This window comes from Brachypodium distachyon, chromosome 1 (assembly GCF_000005505.3).
Source record: "Brachypodium distachyon strain Bd21 chromosome 1, Brachypodium_distachyon_v3.0, whole genome shotgun sequence".
NCBI classification, from domain to species: domain Eukaryota; kingdom Viridiplantae; phylum Streptophyta; class Magnoliopsida; order Poales; family Poaceae; genus Brachypodium; species Brachypodium distachyon.
In genome coordinates this window covers 54,354,677-54,373,965 of record NC_016131.3, presented here as the reverse complement: position 1 = coordinate 54,373,965, position 19,289 = coordinate 54,354,677, and the positions used below count along the sequence as shown (strand labels likewise).

General features: G+C 41.9%; 3 protein-coding genes across 6 annotated transcripts; 1 reads left to right on the top strand and 2 right to left on the bottom strand.

Moving 5' to 3' along the window:
- Window positions 1-173: 173 nt before the first annotated feature.
- Window positions 174-6,733, bottom strand: LOC100836724 (putative disease resistance RPP13-like protein 3). The gene is made up of 5 exons (XM_003561310.4): window positions 6,014-6,733; window positions 5,447-5,851; window positions 993-4,353; window positions 777-896; window positions 174-659 (listed from the first exon to the last, which is right to left on the bottom strand). Exons 1-3 carry the CDS (start codon window positions 6,439-6,441, stop codon window positions 2,385-2,387), a joined length of 2,802 nt encoding a protein of 933 aa, XP_003561358.1. The 5' UTR covers window positions 6,442-6,733; the 3' UTR covers window positions 174-659; window positions 777-896; window positions 993-2,384.
- LOC100837037 (F-box protein At4g27050) lies at window positions 294-1,866 on the bottom strand. The gene is made up of 4 exons (XM_024458489.1): window positions 1,591-1,866; window positions 993-1,547; window positions 777-896; window positions 294-659 (listed from the first exon to the last, which is right to left on the bottom strand). Exons 1-4 carry the CDS (start codon window positions 1,864-1,866, stop codon window positions 294-296), a joined length of 1,317 nt encoding a protein of 438 aa, XP_024314257.1.
- Window positions 6,734-8,334: 1,601 nt separating the features above from the next.
- LOC100836414 (MMS19 nucleotide excision repair protein homolog) lies at window positions 8,335-18,597 on the top strand. Of its 4 annotated transcripts, XM_003561309.4 has the most exons (21): window positions 8,336-8,695; window positions 9,101-9,163; window positions 9,264-9,318; window positions 9,818-9,915; window positions 11,138-11,296; window positions 11,390-11,449; window positions 12,114-12,302; window positions 12,398-12,451; window positions 12,666-12,752; window positions 12,852-13,581; window positions 13,933-14,303; window positions 14,413-14,486; window positions 14,750-14,852; window positions 14,959-15,824; window positions 16,558-16,633; window positions 16,719-16,830; window positions 17,069-17,145; window positions 17,231-17,311; window positions 17,737-17,816; window positions 17,896-18,003; window positions 18,091-18,597. In XM_003561309.4, exons 1-20 carry the CDS (start codon window positions 8,618-8,620, stop codon window positions 17,909-17,911), a joined length of 3,429 nt encoding a protein of 1,142 aa, XP_003561357.2. In that variant the 5' UTR covers window positions 8,336-8,617; the 3' UTR covers window positions 17,912-18,003; window positions 18,091-18,597. The 4 variants fall into 4 exon arrangements, with proteins under 4 accessions (XP_024312612.1, XP_003561357.2, XP_024312613.1 ...); XM_024456844.1 differs by lacking the exons at window positions 17,069-17,145; window positions 17,231-17,311; window positions 17,737-17,816; window positions 17,896-18,003; window positions 18,091-18,597 and having other exon boundaries at window positions 8,335-8,695; window positions 16,697-16,831; XM_024456845.1 differs by lacking the exons at window positions 8,336-8,695; window positions 9,101-9,163; window positions 9,264-9,318; window positions 9,818-9,915; window positions 11,390-11,449 and having other exon boundaries at window positions 11,138-11,334.
- Window positions 18,598-19,289: the final 692 nt, after the last annotated feature.

Here is a 19,289-nt window from a genome sequence, read left to right as displayed (position 1 = left end):
GACAGTTTTCATTGGATGGCTATAGCGGGATGATGCATAGACTAAATTGTGGATTCTGATTCTGAAAGTTTTGTAGGTTATGTTGTCGAAAATATGTCACTATTTGTTGTAATTTAGTCTTTGTGATTCTTTCAAAAGTTTGTTTAGTCGTTGCTGAAAAAGATAGCAGCATGTAAATGTAGAAAGCAACATGCATATATGTTGCATCATATCTGTAATCTGTTGGTTTTCCTGTGGTATAATAATGTTACAAAGTACATGTTTTCTTTTGAACTTACAAAGTACATGCGGAGTCAAACGATAGGAACTCTATGCACTGAAGTATAAAATTTTCTCAGACTTTTTTCGCTGTTCTCGCTCTTCTGGAATTGAAACTGAGCTTCAGGGGAGGCTTTGCCACCTCTGCATATCACATCTTTGTGGTTGCTGACACTCCAGTTAGCTGAAGAATGGACGGATATTTGCACGGTGGTGAGAGCTTTTGCTCCAGCCACAAGGAACCTTGCAAATCCCACCTCCCATTCAGACCCACAATACTCTTTCAATATCACATTTTTCAGATGCTTATTGAGGCAGGCAATGGTACCAGCTGCCGGCATTTGGCACTGACCTCCAGACGCCGCATTTTTATCCTCATCCGAGACGAAGAAGTTGAAGCACTGTAATTAATTAACCGGGACAGATTATCGAACTGGCAACAATTGACATTGAGGTAGTAGTTCTAACATTTTACGAATATCATCTGTACGATAAACAGAAACTGAGAGTGTAGTTACCCAAATGTGAAGAGTTTGCAAAGAGGGGAACAGGCTTAAGATGTGGGCAGCGTTCCTCAGCTCATTGCTATCACTGAACTTGATGTTAAGAACGAGTGTTGTCACGATTGGTATGGACCTCTGCATCAATCAAATTTGCATGCAAAATTGAGAAGATTTTACTACAAACAAACCTTACAGAAGAGTTATGCTAAAATCAATTATCGATGGAATTACCTTGGGCATAACCTTGAAGAACCTCGAGTTGAGCGTCGGCAGTTGAAGGACAACCGACGGCGGTGGCTTGGCAGCTTCGTCAATGACGGCGGGATACAGCCGCCAGACATCAGCGTGCAAGAGGTATAAGCTTTCGAGACTAGGGGTGCCCTTCAAGGATATCTCTTCCAGCGGAGGGATGTCCGACTTCTGCTGGATGGTGATCTTCCGGAGCGTGGCGGAGCAGGGGGCGAAGCGGCGGAGCTGGTAGATCCAGGCGAGGTGCAGCTCCTGCAGCGCCGGGCAGCAGCCGGCGGCGATCAGGCGGTGCAGCGCCGCCTCGGGGATCACGACGCCGGACAGGCGCAGCGTTTCCAGGCAAGGGAAGAAGGTCTTCCCCAGGCCCGCGTCGTCGGTGGCGCGGGGGTGGAGGATGCAGTGGTGGAGGTCGAGGCAGCGGAGGGCGGCGGCAGCGCCGGCGCTGGCCTGGAGGAGGTCCCGTGGGAGCACCGGTCGGGGCCCGCCGTCGGCGAACCGGATCACCAGGCTGCCGTCGACGCGCCGCCTCGCGAGGGCCTCGAGCCAGGCAATCGTCGTCTCGTCTTTTGAGGGTGGATGCGTGGAAGCGGCGGATGGGGACGGCGCCGTGGGAGCGGGAGGAGAGGACGGCTGAGATGAGCCGCCCTTGGGCTTGGGAGCGGCCGCAGACGACGAGGTCGAGCGGCAGCGACGGCCAGAGGTGCCGCCAGCGGCGGGAGAGCGCCATGGTGGAGGCGGCGTCCTTCACCGGGAGGAGGGACACGATGTGGCCCAGCACGCAGTCGGGGAGAAGGCTGATGATGTCCTCCCCGTCTTCTTCCTCCATGGTCGTCGTCTTGGTCTCAATCTGTCCCATCTATACCCGGCCAACCCCAACAAACAAGGCTTCTTTTGGATTTGATTTTCGCGTGGCTTTCAATATAATCCTCCGGATCGCCAACAGTTACTCCATCCGAAACCAATTGGGGAGCGAATTCCGATTCCGAAATCAACTGCAGAACGAGGGCGAGCGCAGCCTGTGGACATAGGCAGCATTGTGTCGACTCGAGTCCATGATTGATTTTCTCATTCGCAAGGCCGTTGAAGAGAACTTCTGCACTCTGTACGCAGCAATTCAAGGCCCCGTGAGTCTGTGACAGACTCCCTGGTGGGAAATGAAGATGACAGAACCATCGAGCGGCTGTTTCGGGGCATAACCAGAGATTAACTTCTCTTTCAAGGTAGAAAGCTCTGTGTGTGTGCGCTAGACATAAGCAATTGCCGTGGATCAAGGTATCATCATTTGAAGATGTTGTCAAACTTCTTCAGCTGAGGTACTTGAACATTTCTGGAACACATATAAGCAAGCTTCCTACGCAGATTAGGCCCCTTTTTTCACAAATCATCCTGTAACATGTCCCCTTGGAATAATCTCATCATCTCCAACTTGGGGCGGTTGGGGTGTGCCTCGGCCATGCTCTCAAAGGCGATCTCCGCTGCCTCCACATCTGCAGCTCTCGCGCCAATGCAGTACAATGTGACACGGAGCCAAGCAAGACTGGAAAGGTGCTGGATGCCAAAATCGAAACCATTGCTGGTAGTACCAACCGGATTGAACTTGGACAGGTAAATCTGGAGGTCAAGCTTCTTGAGATTCGGCATTGCGCCCACTTCAAACATCAAACCCGCAACACCAAAGTTGAACCTAAGCCTCTCTAACTGTTCAAATCCTCTGCTGGTGATGGTGGCAGGCCCTAGACAGCCAGAGTACAACACGAGCTCGACCAGGGTAGCTATGCTTCCGAGCATCTCAAGATCCTCCAGCTCTATCTCCTCACGAATGACAGACAATTTTTCCAAGTTGACAAGTGAAATAAGCCATTTGGTGATCCAGCATATTTTCCCCCGGTAGAGATTAATCTCCCGGATGCTGCTGAGATCCGGGACGAACAAATGTCCTACAAAGCCATCATTTTCTCTTAAAGATAATGTGATGCAGAGGAAGCGAAGCTTGCATGTCTCCAGTTTACAAAGGGAAGACACTAGCCTTTTCTCCTTGCAACTTGCTTCATCAAATTTGAGGATACAACTGGTGTCCCATACGATGCTCAGCTTCCTCAGGTTTCTCAGATTTCCAAGCTCTTCAAGAAAGTTCAGCGATTGCACGAAGGCATTTACATTCCCGAGCTCTTGCAGGTTCGTCATGTTTGCAATCCTGTCAGGAAATTTGGTTTTATTCGGAACAAACAAACGCGCTAGTCGTTTTAGTTGAGTAATTGACTCTGGCAGCTCAGACAATTCCTGTGCCACTGTCGCATTTAGTGTCTCAAGATACTTCAAGTCCCCAATCTGCCTAGGGAGCTCGCTTATACGTGTTCCAGAAATGTTCAAGTACCTCAGCTGAAGAAGTTTTACAATCTCTTTCACATGATGATTCCCTGATCCACGGCAATTGCATATGTCTAGCACACGCAGAGCTTTCAACCTTGAAGGAGAAGGTAATCTCTGGTTATGCCCAAAAACACCAAGCGACCGAGCATGTGATAAATCTAACTGTTCGATGATTCTTTCATCTTCATTTCCCATCAGGGAGAGCCTACGAATTCTGTCACAGGGCTTTAAATTGTTACGTAGCTGAGTGCAGAAGTTCTCTTCAACAGCTTTGTGAATGAGGAAATCAAGGATAGTGTCATGGATTCGACAAGACGGTGCCTTACCATCATACCCTATGTCCACTGGCTGTATCAAACTTCTGTTAATGAGCTCGTGAAAATATGTCTCCGCTAATTCAGCAAGATCTTCCCCATTTTCACCACGGATGAAGCCCTCAGAAATCCATCTATGTACTAACCGCTGCCTTTCGATCTTGTAATCTTCAGGAAACATAGTCAAGTACAGCAGGCAACTTCTGAGATAGAGTGGAAGGTCAAAGTAGCTCAAAAATAATATGTAGTTCATGGCATCAACTTCAGAATTTTTGCCTTGTGCAAACCCAATTATAGAACATCGCACATGATTCCACTCTTCTTTTGTTTTCCTGGTAACCAGCAACCCAGATATGGCATTGATGGCCAGTGGTAAACCACCACATTTCTTCAAAATATCCTCTGAGGCTTCTTTCAGGTTAGGAGGGCACTTTTCTTCGCAACCAAATGTTCTGTTGAAAAATAACTTCTTTGAGTCATGGACACCAAGCGGCTTGATGTTGTAGACCAGATCCCCATCAGATGAGCAACATGATTTAGCTACATCATATATTCGTGTCGTGGTCACTACTCTACTGCCACGGCTGTTCTCAACAAATGAACATGCCAAAATTTTGTATGTTGGTATGTCCCATATATCATCGATTATGATACAGTACCTGTAATATATGTCAAAAAGAAAACATAAGTTAGAAATCAATTTTTATTATATTTGTACTGAAAATTCGTCGGAGAGGCTTTCTGTGTTTCGGAAGAGAGAGTGTCAATCTATCATAGTACAAGCATTCTGGGTACATGTGTAGACGAAGACTATTAATTATACATGAGATAAAGGCTTAGTTGCTCAATTTTATATTTATATTATATCCATGATTTACACATTTTCTTCAGGAACACAACTTGTCCCCTTTATACATTGATCACTAAGAATATATATACATGGTTTTATGTAAATGAGCTATGACTTTTTGAGTGGCTTTCAACAGTATGTATGATCTTTGCATGGGCCATATATGTAGCACTAGAAGTAGCCAAAATTCAAACCAGCCAGTAGTATAGCGATCTGAAAATGTTAACATCGATTGTTGTTCCTCAGGATTTTTCATAAATCTGTCACTTGTTCTTTCTTTTATCTATTACTCGTGGCACTATTTTACACAGCTATACTGAGGAACAACAATCGATGGTCAAGCAATGTTTCGATACTTTTGGGTCCAATTGTATTTTGCTTGACCAGGGTCAGGCAAAGCCTTAAGTTGGGCTTGAGGATGACAAACAACATCAGATTTGCATGAAGCTATGTCTTGCTATATACTCAAATGACATATGTTTGGCTCCCAACAACAGCCGTGGCTGGCTTTCATTATTTTCTTCCCCTTTGTCTCAGTTATTGTATATACACATTTTTTTTCCAAAGCTGGGAAAGTTTGTGGTGATCAATTTGTGGGACCATGTTTAATTATTACAAATGGAAATACTTTTTCCAATATAAAATAATGAGCAGTAACATTTGAGAAGGAAAGTGATGATTCATATAAATCGACGGAAGTGAAACAATAGTCTGTAATTTAAATTATGAGGATTATGCATGTACTCCCTCCGTTTCATAAAGATTTGCACGCCGTGCCAATCTTTATGAGACGGAGTAGCTACCGACTGGACGCCAATCTATTCCAAACACGGCTAATTTTCTTTTGAATTGATACTGTAAAGAACTAATGTAAGCATTATTTTAATGCTTAGTATACGTACCTTTTATCTTTGAGGAATTCTCTGATACGATTAATGATGAGTTGTGGATCCCTTGTTCCAGTATGCGCCTCTCCTTTGTTATGGATTTGAGAAAATATAAAATTTAAAATCTTTGTCATGTCAGGATTTCGTGAAATCGACACAAAAGCCTTGCACTCAAAGTTGGCTCCAAGCTTGTGGTAAACCTGGTTTGCAAGAGTGGTCTTGCCTAAACCCCCGTATCCGACAATAGAGACAACTTTTAGCCCATTTGTCGAATCATGATCCTCGTTGCTCATCCACTTCACAAGGTCATCTCTTAGCCCATCAATGCCGATAAGCTCTGATGCATCTCTGAAAACTGCCACAATTCGAGGATCAACTTTTGCATTTCTAGGCTCCAAAGAGGACTCGTCAATCTTATACCTGCAGTATGGAATGGCCAATCAAATGGAATCGCGATAATACGCGATGGGACAACCAAAATACCACTATAAACTGGATCCATGGCAATAAAGGGAGAAGATTAGAAAAAACTTTTAACACAAATTATTCACGTCTACATATGTTATACTCCTTGGCGAGTACCTCTCGTATCTCTCGCTCGCTTGGTTGAGTTGGCCCTTGATGCCTCTGACCTCCTTGGCGATCCTACGGCGTGTCTTCATCTCCGTCAACAAATTCCCCCAATCCCCGATGAGCTTCAGGATGCCGCCGCCGCCGGACTCGTCGGGTCGGTCCACCAGGCGCATGAACTTGTCGACGCGGTCCTCGATCTCGTAGGACATCTCCCGCACCGCCTTGGCCCGGAGCTTCGCTTGCTCGTCTGGATCTTCGACCCGAGACATCCTCAGGAGGAACGCGTGCATGGCCTCGAGCTCGTCCTGGAGGAGCCTGACGTCGCCGCGGACCTCCCTGAGCAGCCTGTACTCGTCGCCCAGCATGGCGCCCAGCTTCAGCAGGAGGGACCCCATGGCCCACGTGGACGCGCTCACCAGGATCCCTGCCGCCGCCATGGCTAGCGGCCCTCGATCGACCTGCTGCCCGGTGTGCGTTGGTTCTAATTAATGGCGATGCGGCCACCCCGGCGGTGTGGACGGACGGACGGAGGAGGAAAGGGGCTCCCGTTGTTTCCACTCCGGCGAGGCGAAGAATCAGCAGCACTCTGTTTGGGGTGTCATGGAAGAGAAAGTTTCCACACGCGAAGGTGACAACCGAACTGCCACCCTGCAAACTGAAGGTGCGAAGATTCAAGGAAGAAATGTCAAAGTCGTGTTCTTACGGTCTTTATCGGAATTTATCGCCGGAAGTGCTAGTGTCACTTCAACTTTGCGGTAATCGTTCTGCGCGACGGTGTCTCCCGTTTCATACTCACTCCGTCTCGTATCATGAAATGACTCAAATTTAATCAAATATGGATCTATCTACACCTAAAAATCATCTAGGCACATGTAATATTTCGGTATTTAATATGAGACGGAGAAAGTAATAAAAATGGTGTTTAGAGTTTGGACCCTTTGCTCAGCCGTGAGTTTCCTTGCTGGCTGACTCGGAGTGAGAGAGAGCAAGTGAGAGAAAGAGTATGGCACACACAACCAAAGAGTGCAAAGGGTGGAGGAAATATAACTCTCGAGATTGGTGGCTCCATGTCCATCTTCATCTCATTGGAGGTTCAAACGTGGTTAGATTGATGAGTAAAATACACCACTAATTCATAAACTCGGCAAAAATGAACACTTTAGTCCATAAACTAAAAAAGCGTACACTTAAACCCTTAAACTAAAGTTAATGTCTCACTTTAGTCCAAAAACGGTTCGGCAGGGCTTAAACACACCACATGGTTGCCACGACGGCTTCGGTGTGGAGATTATTCAAATCCAAAACCCTACAAAACCCCAAACCACAATGCAAGAGGAGAGGGCCAAGATACTGACCGTACCTAGGAGGCGGGTCACCAGGTTGTCGCCACCGCGGCGCCATCGCCTGGTCGACTCGCCGGCCGTCAATGAAGATTGCATGTTTCTTGATCACCTCGATGCCGTCGATGGTGAGAAGGGCGGACCGGAATAGCAAAGGACGTGGAAGCTGAACGGTTCGTCCCCTATGAGGCTATGACCCACCAGCGTGCGGTGATTTTGCAAAAAAAACCCCTGAGAAAATCGAATAGCAGCACATGGTCCTGCCTGAAGCAAAAGTTGCATGTTTAAGCCCCGCCGAACCGTTTTTGGGCTAAAATGATACAATAAGCCCAGTTTAGAGGTTTAAGCGTGCGTTTCCGAGTTCATGGACCTAAAGTGTTCATTTTTGCCGAGTTCATGAACTAGTGGTGTGTTTTACTCTTTTTTTTTTGCTCAAACATGAATTCCAATGCAACGAATAAGTTGCTCCATAAAGACTTAGATGGAGGTCTTCGTGAAAAGCATGCATGTAATTGATTGTACTTGCAAAGCTTGAAGGTCTGTTTGAAATCCAAGATTTATACTAGAATTTCATCTAAAATACTCGCTCCGACCTAAATTAAATGCCGAAATATTACATGCATTTAGACGTATTTTAGTAAATACATCCATATTTAAATAAATTTGAGTCATTTAATATGATAACATGGGACGGAGGGAGCAGAAGAATTGAAGTTAGAAGTTAGAACTGCCATGCGAACTGAGTGTAGCTGGTTGGTTCCTTATGATGGAACCTGCCTACACATGTTCAAGTTTCCGATTTGATATGGGTGCTTGCATTCTTAAAATTTTTTAGAACTTAATCCACTACAAGACGTCAGTGATAACTTCGTTAATTTCAAGATGTTGTGCCGGGGTGAAGGGCGTGCGGCAGAGCATTCGTAGAGTGAGCATGCATGTTTGTGAGCCAAAGCACGGGAAACTCGCAGGTCCCACGGACCAAACAGAGCAGCGGTGGAATTATCCCTGTATCTCGACTCGATTTTGACGCATGTGTCGACTGCTCTAGGAGAACTTACCGGCGCCGCCTCGCTCGCCGCTCGCGCTCCCCCCGCTCCGGCCTCCGCCGCCACCGCCACGGGCCCTCCTTCCTCCACGCCGCCGCTCGAGCGCTTCGCGTCGCGCCTTAAGAAGCCCAGCTCTTCTCGGCCGGTGTGTCCCCAACACTGACAAAACCCTAAACCCTGATAGCGGAAGCGGAGCTTCGAGGCAGAGCTCGTACCTCGCGGTGGCAATGGTGATGGTCCCTCCCAGCGAGTGGGTCCCCCACGTGGAGGCCTTCGTCGACGTCTCCCGCTCACTGGCCCAGCACGTACGCCCTTGCATCCCCATCTCTCCCCTTGTTGTTCTCCCCCCGATTGGGTTCTGAAAGCTAGCTCGCGGCGTTGCTTGAAATTCGTCTTCTTGGCCTGCCTGGTTCGCTTGGAGTACTTATGCCATGAGTTCTCTTTGCCATTGATGGCTTCGAGTCTCAGGCACTGTATATGTAAATTATAGTGCGATTTGATAGGGAAAATAGCTTACGGGGTGGCACTGTGACGGACATGATCTTCAATGTTACAGAGGACTCTAGATTTTGTTAGTTCTAACACCATTGGCTAGCTTAGCATGTTTAATAGATGCTACCCTTTGCCTGTTATACTTGTTCTTGTTTTGCGAGAATGTTATACTAGTCTGTTGTCGATGCTAATGCTGTTGCTGTGCGTGTGTGCGACAGTCTGCAAGTGTGGATGCACTTGCGGCCTTGGTGAACAAGGACAAGCTGACGCTCTTCGATTTGGTATGTCCCAGTCTCACAATGATCATATCCTACATCGATCCATTATTTGGCTAAGGGGTGTTGTTATCTATGTATCTTATTATTGGTGATATTGTTTCAGGTGTCCAAGATGGACATGTATTTGACAACGACAGACCACATTGTTAGATCAAGAGGTTTTTCCCCTCCCCCTCTTTGCTCTTTTTGGTTATTTGCAAATTATATTTGCCTCTCTTTATTAGAACATTTCCTAATTCGCTAATGCTAGTCAAAGTTAGAACTTTATGGTCTATGCCAAGTTTTAAGGTGCTATAAGCTATAGTTGCTCTGCGTTGTTAGCACAGTTCTAGAAGATGCATAACTCAAGTTCTCTTTCTCCAGTGAATATCATTGCAGTTTCTTCTGTTAAAAAACGTATACTCCTACTTTGCAACATGGAACATATCCACGTGCACACTCGTAAAAAGGATAAAATGAAAAGAGAACTGTAGCTAGTATTGCACCTTTTGGATCAATGGTTAATTTTCTGACCGGCATTTTTCATTTTGTGACCTGCAAACATTTTTCTCTCTCTACATTTCAGCCTGATAAATTTAAGTTCAGCGTCGTAGCTTTTCTTGGTATGCACATAGTGCCGTATCATTTGTTAAGGATCTTCTTTTATTTGTTTCACAGGAATCATGCTTCTGGGGGAAATCATGTCTCAGATTTCATTTAAATGGTTAGATGTAAATTCCATCGCAACATTGTCAGACTTCTTTATATCAAGATTGGTAAGTTTCAGTATGTGTATCATGGTTATTTCCTCTGAAGGCACTGTCCTAGCAGTTCATTATTAGAAGGACGAAGGAAATCTGTTGAAGTACATGCACAGTTTCTCAAACACTGGTCTGATGAGTTCTCCTGTTGCACCTGAACTAATTTAGCCAATATTACCTTCTCTTTGACTTTCTTGTTGTAACATAGAGCGAGATCAAACACCTTTGGGGATAACGACATCAATCTAGGGATGTAGTCTATAGACTTACCAAAGTTCTTGCGCTGCAACCTTCTTTCTGCAAATTAAACATGCCAGATCTTTTTTTGCTAGGCTGGATTTGCCTTCACGCTCTGAAAATGAAAGGTCGAATATCTACACTAGCCACATTTTTTATTCAAAGCTTCTTTTTTCTAGCAATGTTAAGCTGTGCACTGCGGAATACTTGCTCAACCACAGGAAACCATGTGATGTTTATTCAAATGATTAAATATTGGTAGGTACTCCCTCCATTCCATAATTCTTGTCGAAATATTACATGTATCTGGACGCTTTTTAGGAATAGATACATCCATTTTTGGGCAAATTTGAGACAAGAATTATGGAACGGAGGGAATATTAGGTTTCTGAGTTATGAGTTCTATCTCTGTGTAACTTTCATGCAACCGAACTGTTATGTGAGCCCAGACCTCTTGTGCTGTAAACTTGTAAAGATGGAGAAATAGTTAATCACATTGTTTTGACATAAGCAACACTATATCTCAACTGGTTGCAACCCAAGTATGTCATCAATTTAACTATCAGGCTGCGGAGTACTGCTCTAATTTCTTTAAGTTGACATCTCGAAACAAGTGATGATTTATTTAGGTGGAACTAAGCAGTTTTATCAGGCTTTTCATTTGATTATAGAAAAAAGGTTGACCTAGGTGTCTGGGTTTGGACCTAAATTAGACAGTCTTTACAATTTAGCTTATGACCTAAATATTATATCCTTGTAAACAATGCTTTCTTTCCTTGTAGAGAAGTGCATAAGAATGTTTTTACAGACGATCCATGCTTAGAAAATCCTTGTAAAATAATCATAATTTTGTCTCAAGAAAATATGGTGTGAAGCCAATTGTTCTGCCGAAGACCCATAGCTCCTATTCATCTGTAACTTCTGTCGAATGCTATGCTATGTTTTGGTGATCTTGACGTCGCTTTCTCTAAAGTACTCATGCTTTTATTTTGTATATCAGTCAGATTGGCAAGCACTACGGGGAGCACTTGTTGGATGCTTGGCTTTATTGCACAGAAAACCATCTGTTGGTAGTATTGTAATTTCTGATGTCAAAAGACTAGTTGAATCTTTCTTAGAATATATTCAAGTGCAGTCACTAGCAGCTGCTGACCGGAAGGTTGATCTGGATCTTTAGCGCAAATATGCTCGAATAAGGTTATACCTTTGTCTATCTATTGATACCTTTTTCATTACTCTGTTTTCTTTCCAGCTGTGCTTTCAAATTCTCTGCTGTGTACTTAATGACTACCCAGAAGCTGTCAAGACAATGGTATGATACTACTCAATATTGCACAACTCTGGATCACTGCCATCTTAGTTACTATCATTAAGTTAATTCTATCTGTTAACAAGCTATCTAACTGCCACAGCAACTATCTAAAGAAAAGTGCTACCGCAACTTAACTCTTTATACGTTCTAAGTTCTAACATGTCACTAGCTCCAGTTTTTTTCCTTTTTTTTTTTTTTTTGCGGATACAGTAGCTCCAGTTCACTATGTGATGTTGTGACTATTCCTCTATGCATCTGCGCTTCTTTCTCTAGCAAGCATATAGTACTTGTTCCATTCTCTAATGCTGGCAGTGTTGACCAAATCTTCCATATTGGTGTTATCATGGTTTGTATAAAATGTGACAACCCTGTGACGATATTGGAAGAACAAACAACAGGGTAATAAGTGAGCGTAGAGGTGGGAGTTGATAATGACAGTGGTAGCTTGAGGTATAACTTCAGTTAGGTAACTGTCTACTAGTTTTTAACAAGTATTTTGGTCAAAAGTGCCAAGTATTCAAGAATGGCCGAATTTTCATTTCCGAGCCTCTGTTGCCTCATTTTCTGTGTCTTTTTGTTTTTTATTTCACCCTCTATTGGATTTATTTATTCAATGATGAATTGATGAGTACATCACCAACGCAAGTTTGGTCGGTATGTCTAGGATGATGAACTGCTATGCGGGATCTGTCAAACAATTGATGAAGAAAAGGACCCAGAATGCCTGAAGCTTTCCTTTCATTTGGTGGAAGCTGTCATGAAGCTATTTCCAGATCCGTCTGGTTTGGCAGCCCAATTTGCAAGTGACCTTTTTGAGATTCTGAGCAACTATTTTCCTGTCTACTTCACACATGTATGTTAATAAATTATCGTGTGTTTTTTCATTATGTTCTTGACATTCCTTTCTCCAATATGGCATCATGATTATTTGCATCGTGTATATTGCAGGAAGCGAGTGATAATTTAGGTGCTACAAGGGACGACCTTTCTAGGGCATTGATGGTATGAACACAGTATCTTGCCTGATATATAATTTCAGAGAACGCTTGATTTTTTGAGCTAAAGATGTCTTGGTGTTACAAATTATTTGTCCAATGCAGTTATTGGAGTTATCTATTACTATATCGGGCTTCCATTCTTGTATTGTATGAAGGAAGGCTTCCTGTTATTTTATTCTCTTGGGCTCTTGTCTAACAACCTGTTTAAATCTTTGCAGCATGCATTTTGTTCAACACCGTTTTTCGAGCCCTTTGCCATTCCATTGCTTCTAGATAAACTTTCTTCCTCTCTTCCATTGGCAAAGGTCAGCAGCTTAACTTACATTATTGTTTCCAGTAACTGATCTAGCAAAGTTAACACTCTTTGATTTTATGCTAAAAAATTACTTCAATATTTTGTACAGCTTGATTCCTTAAAATATCTGGACAACTGTATTAGCTGCTATGGAGCTGATAGAATGGTTAGACACACATCAGCTATTTGGTCTAAATTGAAAGAAGTGCTTTTTAGCCTTTCTTCAGACCAACTTCTATCATCATGGTCACCTAAAGATGCAGAGAAGAATAAGAATCAAATAATGTCAGAAGCTAAAAATTGTCTGAAGGCTGCTGTTACATATATACATTCTTCAGATAGAGATCTTTTCATCAATTTGATATTGTTGGATGATGATATTGTGAATAACTTCCATTCTGTAACAATTGAAGAGAAGTCCATTTGTAGTTCACCGCAAAAGCTGCATCAACTACAAGCCCTTGGAAGTGTCATTTCTATTCTTGCTGAATCATCTACATATTTCTGCACTAGAATTTTCCAAGCGCATTTTACACGCTTGATCGATATTTTGGTGAACTCAGCTGGTTTTGAATCTCAACATCTGAACATTTGCAATGGATCATCTTCTGGTACTGTTAACTATGGAGCTCTCTATTTATGTCTTCAAATGCTTTCATCCTGTCGAGAAGTGGCTGTGACATCTCAAGAAGAATTCGCTCCTGTTAAATCAGCAAACACCTGGTGGCTTATATTAATGGGAAAACTGGAACCATTTATCCATCTCCTTGGAAAATTATTGACTATTGATTCTCAACCTATCCAGTCAGCGGTCGAGCAAGAATATGTTTCATCTGCTAGTAAGTTGAAGTCTTTAAATACAACTTGCTACATGGCACATTTTGCAAGACAATATGCACCTATTAGGTGCATACACATTTGTCCAAACTCTCTTGTCCATGCTTGAAGATTTCTCTTCAAGACATTGCAAAAGTCATGCATCTAGTTTAAAATACACATATGTTCCCCTTTGCCATTTCTAAATACTCGTATTTATACCTTGCACATCAACGGCATGCCTTATTAGTTTTAAATATTTCATCAATGGAACTCTTAATTTTCATTTTTCTCTTGGTGAATTTCAGTACTATTTTAGAATGAACGAAAATCAAGTTATGCTTAATGTGGTCAATTTTTTAAATGGTTTGCAGTGAAAGGTTTGCTGATACTTGCAACATTCCCGGAACAATGTTCTCTACCAGCAAATGCTTATGAGGATATTCTATTGATGCTCACCTCAGTGATTACAAACAAGTATGAAAATGTACATTTGTGGAGATTGTCATTGAGAACATTGGCTAGTATTGGTTCATCTGCTGTTGAGTTCCATGATTCGCAAAAAGAAATGATTTACAACAGAATTGTTGTTGACAAGATTATTAGTTTGGCTAAATCTTGTGATACATCGATGCCTCTGAACCTAAGACTTGAAGCAAGTTTTGAAGTTGGTACTGCTGGGGTGAACTATATGTTAAGGGTCGCTAGATCACTTGAAGAAGCAGTCATCATCAATATTTTTCAGGCCTGTCTCAAATCTTCTTGTTGTCTTCTGACTTCACCCGACTTGCATTTTGTATGAACCTGAATAAAGGTTTTTTTTTTCTAGAATAAAGGTTTTATTGATCCTGCAGGTTAATGGAAGAACAGAATGTGTGGAATATGTAGAATGTTTGATGGATTGTTACTCTAGTCGACTCCTTCCTTGGTATGCTAACCTTGCCTCCGTATTTCTGTATCAAGCACGCATTGATAAAAGTTTGTAATCTCGAAAGTTCTTTCTCATATTATGCAAACCTAGCTATAGAAATTGGTGCAGATATTTGACGAATTAGATAGCTGACACATGCTATTAGTGGCATGCTTGATACCTGCACCCTACACTAATTGTCTAATTCTTGGTCTTTTGGACAGGATGTATCTTGATTAAATTATCTCCTTTTCCCTTGGTAACCATCTTCATTGTGGCAGGTTGTTTACTTCCGCTGGTGTCAACGATTTTGCTTTGAGCTTCGCTATGCGTCTCTGGGATGAGATTAGTGACTTGGCTACTTTGGACAGAATAATATCACAGGTGAAGCTAGTAAAACTGAATATTTCTGCCAATTAAGTTGATCTGCTGATACCATGGTGTGATGTAAACGTTTAATGCATAATCATCTCTCTCTCTCTCTCTCCAGGGTCTTCTTGACTCACTAATGATGGGAATGAAGTTCTTAGTTGGAGTTTGCACAGAGGAACAACAGTCATTAATTATTCAGAAAGCGTGCAGCACAATATCATCAATGCTGTCACTCCCAGTGAAGTCAATGGTGCACCATGTTTTGTCCGAAGATGATGAGTTGGTTCCTGCACACTCTGCTCAAGACAAAGCTCTTGTATGTATGCTTTCTTCAGTTATAGTTGGTCTTCGGCCTCAAACACCTGTACAAGATATGACCATGATGATTAACCTCTTCGCTGTGTTTCTACTGAATGGACAAATGCCAGCTGCTCATGCATTAGCTTCTATTTTCAATAAATATCTACATAACTCAGAGTTCTCACATGAGAATAAGCTGGATAAAATACTTGATGTTATTCTTGGGAGGTGTTTCTCAATTGTATTAGCCAGCAGCAATTCGAAGATATCTCACTCTTCGGGCGCCATTTCAGATAATGCTAATTGTTCAGACAGCATGTCTGGAAGCGTAGGTTCGAAGGTTGATATCTTGTGTGGCTTGGCTTGGATTGGTAAAGGATTGCTTATGAGAGGAGATGAAAAGGTGAAGGACGTTTCAATGTTTCTTCTGAAATGCCTGGTCTCAGATCAGAATTCGGTGAACGTTCAACCCTACCAGAAAACACAAAATGACAATGTTTCATCAGATGCTTCTCTTGCAACATCTGCAGCCGATGCATTCCATGTTATGATGAGTGATTCAGAAGTCTGCCTAAATAAAAAGTTCCATGCAAAAATTAAGCTGTTATATAAGCAGCGTTTCTTCTCAATATTGATGCCAATTTTTCTCTCCAAAATTAAGGAGACCCCTGTGTTGACCACAAAGTAGGTATCCATGTTCCTATCACTTTGTTCTATATATTGTATTGGTTCCAGTCATATGCTTTTCTAGTAGCATGTTTCTGTAACTTTGTCCTGGTCCTGTATCCATCATTAGTATCTCCCTTTTATCATATCTTTCCTTGTACTGTTTTTTTTTCTGTAAGTTTGAGGACGCATGTGGATATATTTGTTCTGTCATTGCAGTTGGAAGAATTGAAATTTGAAACATTTTTGTTCCTGGTGTTCGGACAAGGCCCTTATGTGCATTTATTTTGGATTTGTTTGTACCAAATGACTGAGGGTTTAGCTTGCATACTTTTTCCCTATTCCACATGTTACTGAAAAGAGCAATGTGATGAAATCATATCTGATATCAAGATGGTACTGTAACATAAGTTTGGTGATAACATCGCATATTCTGAATTGGCATGAGTTTACAGAACTCAATGAGTTCTTGATGCTATGTGTGCCTCCCAAAAGAAAACATTTCAGGTCACATCAGGATAATATACTAAGTAGCATCACTTTCATTCATTTAGTCCTATATTGTACTTTGCCTCGTGAATACTCTAGAAGATATGTATTTTGGTTAAAGTTTTGCTGCTATTGCTAGGTGATGGCCTTTATGCTAGTGTTCGTTTATTAAATTAACTGTTCATGTATGTTTACATCGTTCGGTGCCTTTTCTATTTGTTAAATGCCTTGAAGTGACCAAAAAAATAATCATCTACTGCAGGTTGGTATTATATCGAGCATTTGGGCATATTATTTCCAATGCTCCAGTATCAGCAGTTATAACAGAAGCCCATCAGGTATGTTCCTTCTCGATTAAAGCATGTACAACCTTTGTCAGACCAGAGTATACTAGTTGACAGACTGTTTAACCCCCTTTTTCAGATTTTACTTGTGATGGTTGATAGCTTAGCTAAATTGAGTGTGGATATTCAGGATAAAGATCTAGTGTATAATATGTTGCTTGTATTATCTGGAATGTTGATGGATGAAAAAGGTGATATTGTTTACATTACTTTTTACTTCCCTAAGTTCCTAGTTAGTAGCCATTAATGCAATAAATTATGTTTGATGTGCATTTATGGATATGATCCATCAGAGTTTAGATTGCTCATCTTCTTTTGTTAGTTCTGCAAAACTTTGATGTTTGCAGTGTTCTTCACTTTTGTACTGAGCTCCTAATGGAACTTAATTTGATTCAGTCGCTAACTGATCATCTTATTCTTCTTACACAGGCAAAGAATGCATTCTTGAGAATATCCACATTGTTGTCAGTGTTCTCACACAACTTGTTTCCTATCCTCACATGATGGTATACTAGCGTTACGTATATTCACTTCTACTCGTTCCATTTGTAAGATTAGCTTATTTCACAACCTTTTCCCTTTTTCCTACAGGTTGTTCGGGAGACGGCCTTGCAATGTTTTGTTGCCATGTCTAGCTTTCCCCACTCAAAAATGTATCGCATGCGGCCACAGGTCAGTTTTCTATTTATGCAGATAGGTTCTTGAGAAATATATGCATGTAATATGGCCCTGGAGTAACCATAGGTTGCTCAAGTAATTGAATACTACTCCCTCCGATCCATAGTAAGTGTATCAGATTTAGTACAAAAGTTGTACTAACTCTGAGACACTTATATGTATCGGAGGGAGTACTATACTATGCTTTGTAATCATGGATAGCAGCCCCCTAATTGGTGAACACAATTAGTCCTTGTGCTTCAGCTGCACACTTCACATCGATAAATGATTTGGTGTATATCTATCTTATGACTAAGTTCATGTTAAGAGAGTTCAGAGGAAAGTATGGGGAATTTTGGGTCTATAGCTGTTGTTAAATAAGAAAACTCCCTTCTGAAAGAAGAAAAGATTACTCAGACCAGAGTGGTACATTCTTGCAGGTCTTGCAAGCAGCAAGCAAGGCTCTTGATGATAAGAAAAGGGCTGTTCGCCAAGAGGCTGTTCGATGTCGACAAACATGGTATGATATATGAAAATTATATCCTATTTGGAGCCAGTAACCTTACCTTATGAACCTGTTTCCTTTTATTTTCCTGTAGGCAATCATTTGCTTAAGGGGGTATTTCTCTTGCCATGGCATCATAGTTCAGAATTGCTTACTGGGCTGATCCTGCTAGGGGCTGGATAAGTATTGAGGTATATGATAGGTATGTCACTCTCCCCACCTTTTCGTTGTTTTGTGTTGATTATCGTCTTAAACTTTCAGATTATTTAGCTGCCTATTTAATACACAGGTTGTGCCATTGCGTAAGGTGGTAGAGGACAGTGTGCCTTGAAACCAGTTGTTTCTTTTGGATCATCCGTCAAGTTCTGGATGGAGGGGAGCTTTCAGATGATCTTGGGGCTTTAGGGGACCATGGGAGGATGGCTTGTGTCTGCATAGGGGCATGGGTTCAATATGGTCGAGCGAATTCCTTTTTTCCTTACTAATCATGGACTATTCTCTTACATAGGATCATAGTCACATTTACAGGACCAGTCGAGGATGTATCCTCAAATCACTCATGCACTCATGCATTGCATGTCTCTAATTTGGGTGAATTCAAGCATCAGATATGGCCTGAATGCTGTTTGCCATCACGACTTCAAATACAATCCATTGATTAAATTATGTGTTGTACTATCATAGAAAGTCGTTCAGTATGTACATAATTTATCTGAAGAGTGAGTTCCATAGGTTCTTGTTTGCAATGCACAGCTATAGTAGAGAATAATGTGATATTCGATGTCTTTCTTTGTGAGTAAAGGGTCACGAGAACTTCTATTCGATATCTTTCTTTGTAGGGCTGAAAACGGGCGGAACAAAGAGCTATTCTATTTGCTTTCATGTTTTTTAGCAGAAGTGGAGATGAATAAGGAAACCCTTAGAAGTGAATAGGGAAGATGAATATAGACCGAATGTAGTTCAGACATGGATACGAAAGCAAATGTTTGCCGGAACACACGTGTAAAAGACCGACCATATTGAGAAATGGAACCAAAGACAACAAACTTGTTCAGTTGTCAAGGACTAAAGATCTTCCTTGCTCCGTACAATAGAAGATGTCTCAACTTTGACTAAATTTAAATGCATCTATACACTAAGTCATGTCTAGATACATTTAAATTTTGACAAATTTGAGACATCTTTTGTTGGACGGAAGGAGTATAATATATTATGGTTGTACAATGAAGCAAATTATTGTGCAAACTGGAAGATAACCGAAATTCCGCTTGTTCGAATGTGGAAAATTCCATTTTTTGTCATATTTCCAACGTAAAATGTTCTTTTTCCATTTTTCACAAGAAAAGTTTTGTTTCGATTTCATAAATTTTTATTCCGTTTCCATATTTGTCTCTTGTTTCTGTTTTTCTGTGACAGCCCCCGGGAGTAAAATGCGATGCAACTCGTCACGCTTTTATACCTAAGATTGTTTTGAAGTTTCGGGTTGCT